The sequence below is a fragment of the Oncorhynchus nerka genome, linkage group LG10 (genome assembly GCF_034236695.1).
Source record: "Oncorhynchus nerka isolate Pitt River linkage group LG10, Oner_Uvic_2.0, whole genome shotgun sequence".
NCBI lineage: Eukaryota > Metazoa > Chordata > Actinopteri > Salmoniformes > Salmonidae > Oncorhynchus > Oncorhynchus nerka.
Genome location: NC_088405.1, coordinates 55,104,619 through 55,115,696, shown reverse-complemented (window position 1 = coordinate 55,115,696; position 11,078 = coordinate 55,104,619). Strand labels below are relative to the sequence as shown.

The window sequence follows — 11,078 nt, the reverse complement described above, 5'->3', positions numbered from 1 at the left end:
GATGTTGACTTCCACCATGACAAAACTGGGTCAATGTAACCCCGCCCCCCCTCCACCACAGGCTACGAAGGCAAGGCTGAAAAAGGGAAAAAGATGAGGATGCCATCACCAAGCTCTGTGCGTGGACGTATGCATGTGGAAAAACGCAAGCATGGTGTGCTTTGTCTATGGGTCACTATGTGTGTTGCCTGGGAGTGAATAATCATTAGTGCCTTTTGCCATGTATCTTCCTCCTGTCTAGTCTGTGCTCTACCCTGTCACGTCATATTCTGTCTTTATCTCGCTGTCCTCCCGTCTCTCTATTTCTCTCTCAACCTTTCTCTCGCTCGTTATCTCTCTGTACTGCCCTGTCCCAGAGAATCTTCTTTAATGCAACAAAAAAAAGCTCATTAATGGGTTTTGTCATCGTAAGTAGCGCTTAGTAGATGACAAAAGTCTTTAGTACCAATGAGAATTAGGCATCAATTTTACTGTCTTTATTTAAAGGGTAGAATCACATGATAATGATAATACAATATCTAAAGCTTTGCCCAAAATGTCATCTCTTCTCCAGTCTTTATTCAAGTATTTCATGACGAAGTGCTTATTTATAGGTTACGACACGTACATCGATGGTCATTCAGTGCCTGTGGCAGTAACAGCCAGCTCTCTAGTCTGTTTTGCTATGGTAAAGGGCCTTCTCTAACAGGGAGATATATTTGTCTGTTTATTTGGTTCTACCTCATTTCTTCAAATCATTCGATTGAGCTAACTTCAATTTCAACAAAATGTTCTTAAAACAGTGCTCTGTTTTGGCAAAACCATAAAGGCTGTATTTTGGTCTTTTGGTTTTGATTTCATTACTGTGTGTTTTTGCTGTATTTCTTTCCAAATCCAATGGATTATATATGTATATTAAATATGCTTCGCATATTCTTCTGATCGTTCACTACGGTGGTTGGCAGCAGTAGTCAAGTAATAGTCACGGGGATGTGTTCTTCTTGAATTCGAACTCTGCAACAATTTACATTAAATGGCTTTATTATGTGTTGTCTATAAGGGAATAACACATGTAAATACCTTGTTTACTAGGTATGTATAGAGACTGTTTCATAGTATTGGCCAAAGAGCGTTTTGTTCAAGATTAAACCAAAAGCAAGAGCAAATGTGGGAATTGTCCATAACACCATACTCCATACCTAGTCTGTTGCAAGGTAGTTACATAGCTTGGTTGTTCCACTGGTCATTACTCTGGCGTAGGACAGATGTGATGTAAATGTGGCTTCAAATTCAAAAAATGTAATGATGTTGATGCCAACAGTCATTTAAAAAATGTTATCTGAATACAATCTTGACATTGTTTCTCTGTTTCTTTCTCCCCTATCTCTTACACACACACAGCTTTGCGTAAACCCAGATGCCTCCACTCCCTCTTGACGAGCGCATAGTGGTTATTCAGCACCCTAAAAACTTGGCCCTACCTGGGTCCTCCCCACAGCCCCACTCCCATATAACAGCCCATAGCAACAAACTTCTCTCCCGCCCTTCTCATCCCCACCCTCCTCAGTCCTACCCCAATCCTCCCTCCTCGAACTCACTGTCTTTGGAATGCAAGCGCAGATCATCATCCCATCTGCAGAAAATTGTCTCAGAGGGTACCAGACACACCCCTAGCCACTGTCATAGCAACGGGACAGTGACTCTTGGCCCTAGTCCACACCAACACACACATACGATCGACATCAAGTTATCTGTGAACAAAGGAACAAAAGGAGGGGGGCACAGCAACTCTTTAGTTCGCAGTGGGAGTGTGAAGGGGAGCAAAAAAAGGGTTTCGTTGCGCTTGGATCCAGGATACGGGGAGAAAAACACTGGAGGAACATCAGGGAAGCCTGGAGGAGCAGTGCAGCAACTCCAAAACCACCCACAGAACCAGAGACAAGCCTCACCAGGCAGTCACCATCAGAATAATCTGTCTGTGTCCCCGGGAGGAGTCTTAGAGTTTGTCCCATCTCAGAGACAGCAGTCCAAGTCCAGAAGAGAGAAGGTGCAGAACGTGTCCTCCAAAGTCTGCTCTGCCAGCTTCCCCCCCAGAGGTGCCCGGGAAGTGCCCTACGTGGGTAACAAAGAGAATTCCAAACTGGGACCTGTCCATCAAAACCCCAACCCCCACAGCCTGCCCGGCCACCACAACTCTGTCCCTGTGCCCCATGCCGCTGTTCTAAACTCCCACTACCCTGTCCCCCCTCCCTCCCACCACCCCCGTGCTCCTACCTCGTTTCAGCAACCCCTCAACCAGTCTCGTCCATCCCGCGGCAGGGACCATCGTCCTCAGATCCTCCACGGCCTACCCATCTCCCCCTGTTCCTCCCGTGGAGGTTTCCCCAGCCCAGACCACACCTGTACCATCGACTTCTCCCATCCCTTCAGCTGTGGCTGCTGGAAGCTGGTCCGCTGCAGGGGGGCCAGGGGACGTTCTGCTGGCTGCCAGAGGGGTGGGGGGAGTCCGTCTTCCTCTTTCTCCTGTGGCCACGGGGTTGTAGGTGTGAACCACAGAGGGGCGCAGCAATGGGATTAAGAACTCTTGGGGGATGTTTGTCCACAGCCTCCACCACCAACACCTCATCCTCCAACAGCACTGTGTCGGACTGCCGCACGGGCTTGCTCAGACCCCTGCGATGTGCCTCCTGCTCCGGGGAGGCTGGCGCCTTTGAGAGTCCTGCTGCATTCCGCAAAAAACTGGTGGGGGGATGCCTGCCCTGTACCCCACTATCCTCCTCAGCCCCGCTGCGAGCCTTACAGAGTTGTGTGAGTGGCTGCAACCCCAAAGCCAGTCAGGCCGGCAGCTCTACCTGCAGCTATTGTAGCAGCGACCCTATAGTTGTCACCTTCAACCCCCGTCGGGGCGGCAAGCCCCCTGGTATGGGCAGGGGTGTAGGGGCAGGGCCCCCCATGGGAGTATTCCCCGCTGATGATGATGATTACAGCGTGCACACAATCTGGCCTGAGGAGCTGGCGAAAAAGATGACCGGGTCTAAAACCCAACAGAACCAGCAGAGCTGTGCAGGGATGGGGATGGGAGTGGGGAAGACAAGTGTGGGTCAGAACCAAAACAGCAGCAACGGAACCAGCCCTGTCACCCTGGACTGTAGGAACCTATTGGAGTTCACCCGGAATCAGATAACAGACCACGCTGGCCGATGCCGGCTTCAGCAGGGCAAGATGGCCGTCCTAGATTTTATTGGGTCTGGGCCTGGGCGAGATCCAGACCAGGACTCCCTAAAGAGGCTCTGGAACAAAGGTGGGGAGTCAGGCAAGGTGGATGGCATGGGGCAGGAAGGCAATATTACATACCCTCGCACCCCTTCCCCCCGCACCCCCTCTCCCCAATCCCCTCCCTCCTTCTCACCCCCACCGTCAGCTCCCAGCACTCTCCTCAAACCCAAACCCAGACAGAGAGATGCAGACGGACGCCATTCCCTCCCCTCCGCCCAGTCCCTTCACCTGGTCCTCAACTCACTCAACAGAGAGCAGGACGAAGAGAGCGGCAGAGGTAAGGGTGTCATACACTGGTTTTTGTTTCAGTCTCTTAGGCTATACTTCTGCAGATTTTTGGCAGAGATAGTTACAGAAACAAAATTCCCAATTGAGAGACCAGCTTTACTGTCTGACTGCATAAATTACCATTTTAGGGAGAAAATCTCTTTCATCCTATTCTTATTCTCCTGACTGTCTCTCTTTCTCCATGCTTCCCTCGCCTATCTTTGAAATCTACTTCCTTTCCTGCCAATCTCATTTTATATGTTATTCTAACATGTTGGTTGTTTAAAAGGATCCCAGGGATAATGACTTAATTATAGCCTGGGCTCCAGCGTAAAAAGAGACAGAGAGGAGCAAAATGGAGGGATGGTGATTGGAATGCAAAGGGAGCTGATCAGAGCGGGAGATTAGAATAGCTGAATTAATTAAAACAATTTCAGGGAAATTGAGTCGCTGACACTGAACCCTGTCAGTGGGAGATTAAGCTGTTCTCATTTAAATGACAAAGCCCAAAAAGATATGATGTGCTCTCTTTTCTTAATAGTTACATAACTGTAGCCTCCTCCACTCTGTTAAGTGACTGCCGGATCTGTTGATGACATAGAGTATAGAATAAAGAATCACAAGTTTCAGAAGATTTTTCATATATGTACGTTTCCCTCCTGTTTGGAGAACATGTATGAAATGATGAAAGCATTAGCAGTTCCTCAGAGCTGCAAACTTCTTTGCTCTGCAGGAGTAAAGTGAATTTCAATGATACTCCTACTCAACAAAAACCATAAATTAGATATATTGTACACTTTCATTGTCTCTCCGTCATTCACACATCTCTTCATAAGTCTTTCTATCTCTGATGCTTGATTTATTTTATCTGTGTCTAACTCTGGTATACTTCAGGGTGAATGCCTGTCAGTGATCCAAATCAAATGAAATTGTCCTTTCTAACAGCAATCTCTCACTGCATTGTGTTGTCCTCTCCCAGTGCACCTCACTCTGCCGCTCTCCTCCTCGCTACCGGCTTCCCTGTCAGATGAGAATGGGATGACCCCTGACGTGGAGAATGCGGTGGTCAGCCCCATCCTACCCTTCCTCTTCCTGGGCAACGAGAGGGATGCCCAGGATCTGGACCTGCTGCTGCGACTCAACATCGGCTACGTGGTCAACGTCACCACACACCTGCCCCTCTACCACCTCGGCTCCGGCCTGGTACGCTACAAACGGCTACCGGCTACCGACAACAGCAAGCAGAACCTACGACAGTACTTTGAGGAGGTGTTTGAGTTCATCGGTGAGTTGAGCAGTATCTACCTAAGGGGTGTCAAACTCATTTTGCCCCAGGGACTGGTCTTCTATCCATAGTTTTGGGAATTGTCTATGCTCCCTGACTGTCTACCTTTCATTTCTGTGATTATTAGCAAGCCTGACACAATCAAGAAACTGTGTCACCATCGCTCATCCATATACAGTTGCAGTCGGAAGTTTACATACACTTAGGTTGTGTCATTAAAACTAGTTTTTCAATCACTCCACAAATTTCTTGTGAACAAACTATAGTTTTGGCAAGTCGGTTAGGACATCTACTTTGTGCATGACACAAGTAATTTTTCCAACAATTCTTTACAGACAGATTATTTAACTTATAATTCACTGTATCACAATTCCAGTGGGTCAGAAGTTTACATACACTAAGTTGATTGTGCCTTTAAACAGCTTGGAAAAATCCAGAAAATGATGTCATGGCTTTAGAAGCTTCTGATAGGCTAATTTACATCATTTTAGTCAATTGGTGGTGTACCTGTGGTTGTATTTCAAGGCCTACCTTCAAACTCAGTGCCTCTTTGCTTGTCATCATGGGAAAATCAAAAGAAATCAGCCAAGACCCCAGAAAACAAATTGTAGACCTCCACAAGTCTGGTTCATCCTTGGGAGCAATTTCCAAACACCTGAAGGAAACACATTCATCTGTAGAAACAATAATACGCAAGTATAAACACCATGGGACCATGCAACCGTCATTACGCTCAGGAAGGAGACACGTTCTGTCTCCTAGAGATGAACGTACTTTGGTGCAAAAAGTGCAAATCAATCCCAGTTCAACAGCAAAGGACCTTGTGAAGATGCTGGAGGAAACAGGTATAAAAGTATCTATGTCCACAGTAAAACGAGTCCGATATCGACATATCCTGAAAGGCCGCTCAGCAAGGAAGAAGCCACTGCTCCAAAACCGCCATAAAAAAGCCAGACTACGGTTGGCAACTGCACATGGGGACAAAGATCGTACTTTTTGGAGAAATGTCCACTGGTCTGATGAAACAAAAATATAACTGTTTGGCCGTAATGACCATCGTTATGTTTGGAGGAAAAAGGGGGATGCTTGCAAGCCGAAGAACACCATCCCAACCATGAAGCACGGGGGTGGCAGCATCATGTTGTGGGGGTGCTTTGCTGCAGGAGGGACTGGTGCACTTCACAAAATAGATGGCATCATCTAAGTAAAATTATGTGGATATATTGAAGCAACATCTCAAGACATCAGTCAAGAAGTTAAAGCTTGGTCGCAAATGGGTCTTCCAAGTGGACAATGACCCCAAGCATACTTCTAAAGTTGTGGCAAAATAACTTAAGAACAACAAAGTCAAGGTATTGGAGTGGCCAGAACTGTGGGCAGAACTGAAAAAGCGTGTGCGAGCAAGGAGGCCTAGAAACCTGACTCAGTTACACCAGCTCTGTCAGGAGGAATGGGCCAAAATTCACCCAACTTATTGTGGGAAGCTTGTGGAAGTATACCCGAAACGTTTGACCCAAGTTAAACAATTTAAAGGCAATGCTACTGTAACAGTATAACTTTAGACCGTCCCCTCGATTGAAACACTATTTAGCGCGAACCACCGCTAACTAAGCTAGCGTTTCACATCCGTTACACTACCAAATACCAATTGAGTGTATGTAAACTTCTGAAACACTGGGGAATGTGATGAAAGAAGTATAATCTGAAATGAATAATTTTCTCTACCATTATTCTGACATTTCACATTCTTAAAATAAAGTGTTGATCCTAACTGACCTAAAACAGGGACGTTTTACTAGGATTAAATGTCAGCAATTGTGAAAAACTGAGTTTAAATGTATTTGGCTAAGGTGTATGTAAACTTCCGACTTCAACTGTATTTATATGTACATATTCTTGTTCACCCCTTTAGATTTGTGTGTATTAGGTAGTTGTTGGGGAATTGTTAGATTACTTGTTAGATATTACTGCACTGTCGGAACTAGAAGCACAAACATTTAACTTCACTCGCATTAACATCTGCTAACCATGTGTATGTGACAAATAAAATTTGATTTGATTTGTATGGTAGGGTCCATTATAATTTCTACAAAGTTTCGATTTGGTTTTAGTCATTTTAAAGTATATTGTGTGCTCCCCCCAACACACATATTTTGTTGTGCTACAGCCAAAATTAAACATTTATTAAATTGAAACTTTTTTTTTTATCACCGGCCAATGCACAATACCCGATAATGTCAAAGTACAGTTATGTTTTTCTACATTTTTTTAAATTAATAAAAAATGTATATCTGTAGGGTCAATAAGTATTCAACACCTTTGTTATGGCAACCCTAAAGTTCAGGAGTAAAAGTTGCTTAACAAGTCACATAATAAATGGTATAGACTCACTCTGTGTGCAATAATAGTGTTTAACATTATTTTTTAATGACTACCTCAGACCAGGGAGGTTTACCAATGCCACACAAAGTAGGGCACCTATTGGTAGAAATAAAAAAAGCAGACATTGAATATCCCTTTGAGCATGATGAAGTTATTAATTACACTTTAGGTGGTGTATAAATACACGCAGTCACTACAAAGATACAGGTGTCTTTCCTAACTCAGTTGCCGTAGAGGAAGGAAATCGCTCAGGGATTTCACCATGAGGCCAATGGTGACTTTAAAACAATTACAGAGTTTAATTGTTGTGATAGGAGAAAACTGAAGATGGATCAACAACATTGTAGCTACTCCAGAATACTAACCTAAGTGACAGAGTGAAAAGAAAGAAGCCTGTACAGAATAAAAAATATCCCAAAACATGCATCCTGTTTGCAACAAGGCAATAAAAAAATGTGGCAAAGCAATTCACTTTTTGTCCTGAATATAAGGTGTTATGCTTGGGGCAAATCCAATACAGCACATTGCTGGGTACCACTTTCCATATTTTCAAGCATAGTGGCTGCATCATGTTATGAGTATGCTTGTAATCAATGAATTCACATTTCAACAGGATATTAACCTATAAAAAATGGCTAAAAACCCACTCTGGAGTTGCTTACCAAGAAGACAGTGAATGTTCCCGAGTGGCCAGTTACAGTTTCGACTTAAATCTACTTGAAAATCTATGACAAGACCTGAAAATGGTTGATCAACAACCAATTTGACAGAACTTGAATCATTTTTAAAAGAACAATGGGCAAATGTTGCACAATCCAGGTGTGGAAACTCTTAGAGACTTACCCAAAAAGACTCACAGCTGTAATCGCTGCCAAAGGTGCTTCTGCAAAGTATTGACTCAGGGGTGTGAATACTTATGTAAATTAGATATTTCTGTATTTAATTTTCAATAAATAATATCTAAAAACATGTTTTCACTTTGTCATTGTAGGGTATTGTGTGGATGGGTGAGCATTTTTTATTTTTTTATTTTATTTATTTATTTATTTTGAATTCTGTCTAACACAACAAAATGTGCAATAAGTCAAGGGGTGTGAATACTTTCTGAAGACCCTGAACATGTATAAACTGTAGATAATTTTTTAAAATATTTTTTAAATCAAAACACCCGCTGGCCAGATTGGACCCCCTTGCTGGACCGGATCCGGCCCGTGGGCCATGTGTTTGACACCCCTGATCTACCTTCATTTTCTATCTCACCCACTCTCCCCGTTCCTGTCTTTCAGTCTTTATCTCTCTGAGCTTAGAAGTATTTTAGCACTGAGATAAGGAGAGGATCATGATGATTTCTATGTGAAGTCTTTCCTCTGATCTCGTTCTCTGATTTCAAAGTTTTTGACTGGAGAGACATTTAGGAAGCTATAAATGGATCAAAAGGGAAGATGGGAGTACTGGAGAGTCAGATCCAGAAAAAGCTGTGGAATAGATGAATTCCAGTGATCATCCTTGACAGGAATCTGATAGCCACCTATTTTCATCCACAGAGGAGGCTCACCAGAGTGGGCGAGGAGTGTTGATTCACTGTCAAGCGGGCGTGTCCCGTTCGGCAACCATCGTCATCGCCTACCTGATGAAGCACACCCTTATGACCATGACTGATGCCTACAAGTATGTGCGTGGCCGTCGTCCTGTGGTGTCTCCCAACCTCAACTTCATGGGTCAGCTACTGGAGTTTGAGAGGGACCTCAACTCCGGGGTCACTCCTCGCATCCTGACCCCCAAACTCAGCGGCCTGGAGACCCAGGTCTGACAGCGGGATACGAGGAATGGAGGGGAGGCGGAAACCAGCATTGGGCCAGCCATAGTTTTGTGAAGGAGAAACTAAAGGTAGAGCAACAAAGAGGGGAATGCTGATTGACAGAATGTCCCTATTGGCATAGATTAAGAATAAATTGAAATTGTGCACTTTCTAGAGATTATAGAAGAAATCATTTGATTGGTTAACTCATAAATAGTCCCATTTTTGGTCAACCTAATCCTCATCCAATACCATTTGTAATTATGTGGCAAGTTTTTATATAATGCTTAGATATCATTATTTACCATGATCCACTGTAATCAGATGGCTCATGTGATGCTTGTGGTATAGAGCATTAGAGCATTACAGAAGTTAAGGAAGTGCAATGAGTCCTGGTCTGACTCAAGGCTGTCATTTACAAAATCCATAATGCATGCAGAACCAGAATAGAAACAACTACAGTGACACCCCACCATTCAGCTATGACAGCAAACACTATCCATAGCCCCAGAGAGGGCATTCCAATGCACTTGATCAATTTATCAATATGTTTGGTTGTTTCAATTGAAGTGGCCCAGTCCCAGAGGATAGCTGATCTTACCATATTGTTGGTTTATTTATATTCTTCCCCACTGGGTCGGAAATGTCTAAATTACATTTAAAAATTAAATATATAAATATATATACATATACATACAGTGGGGCAAAAAAGTATTTAGTCAGCCACCAATTGTGCAAGTTCTCCCACTTAAAAAGATGAGAGAGGCCTGTAATTTTCATCATAGGTACACTTCAACTATAACAGACAAAATGAGAAACAAAAATCCAGAAAATCACATTGTAGGATTTTTTATGAATTTATTTGCAAATTATGGTGGAAAATAAGTATTTGGTCAATAACAACAGTTTATCTCAATACTTTGTTATATACCCTTTGTTGGCAATGACAGAGGTCAAACGTTTTCTGTAAGTCTTCACAAGGTTTCCACACACTGTTGCTGTTATTTTGGCCCATTCCTCCATGCAGATCTCCTCTAGAGCAGTGATGTTATGGGGCTGTTGCTGTGCAACACAGACTTTCAACTCCCTCCAAAGATTTTCTATGGGGTTGAGATCTGGTGACTGGCTAGGCCACTCCAGGACCTTGAAATGCTTCTTACGAAGCCACTCCTTCGTTGCCCGGGCGGTGTGTTTGGGATAATTGTCATGCTGAAAGACCCAGCCACGTTTCATCTTCAATACCCTTGCTGATGGAAGGAGGTTTTCACTCAAAATCTCACGATACATGGCCCCATTCATTCTTTCCTTTACACAGATCAGTCGTCCTGGTACCTTTGCAGAAAAACAGCCCCAAAGCATGATGTTTCCACCCCCATGCTTCACAGTAGGTATGGTGTTTTTTGATGCAACTCAGCATTCTTTGTCCTCCAGACACGACGAGTTGAGTTTTTACCAAAAAGTTATATTTTGGTTTCATCTGACCATATGACATTCTCCCAATCTTCTTCTGGATCATCAAAATGCTCTCTAGCAAACTTCAGACGGGCCTGGACATGTACTGGCTTAAGCAGAGGGACACGTCTGGCACTGCAGGATTTGAGTCCCTGGCTGCGTAGTGTGTTGCTGATGGTAGGCTTTGTTACTTTGGTCCCAGCTCTCTGCAGGTCATTCACTAGGTCCCCCCGTGTGGTTCTGGGATTTTTGCTCACCGTTTGCTCACTTGTGATCATTTTGACCCCACGGGGTGAGATCTTGCGTGGAGCCCCAGATCGAGGGAGATTATCAGTGGTCTTGTATGTCTTCCATTTCCTAATAATTCCTCCCACAGTTGATTTCTTCAAACCAAGCTACTTACCTATTGCAGATTCAGTCTTCCCAGCCTGGTGCAGGTCTACAATTTGGTTTCTGGTGTCCTTTGACAGCTCTTTGGTCTTGGCCATAGTGGAGTTTGGAGTGTGACTGTTTGAGGTTGTGGACAGGTGTCTTTATTACTGATAACAAGTTCAAACAGGTGCCATTAATACAGGTAACGAGTGGAGGACAGAGGAGCCTCTTAAAGAAGAAGTTACAGGTCTGTGAGAGCCAGAAATC

General features: G+C 44.0%; 1 protein-coding gene across 1 annotated transcript; it reads left to right on the top strand.

Moving 5' to 3' along the window:
- The first annotated feature begins 1,386 nt into the window (after positions 1–1,386).
- Positions 1,387–9,727, top strand: LOC115135597 (uncharacterized). Its single transcript, XM_029670467.2, is given in 4 exon segments — positions 1,387–2,545; positions 2,548–3,532; positions 4,502–4,807; positions 8,734–9,727. Coding segments are annotated over 4 exon segments (2,706 nt in total). The 5' UTR covers positions 1,387–1,396; the 3' UTR covers positions 9,000–9,727.
- The last annotated feature ends 1,351 nt before the right edge of the window (positions 9,728–11,078 follow it).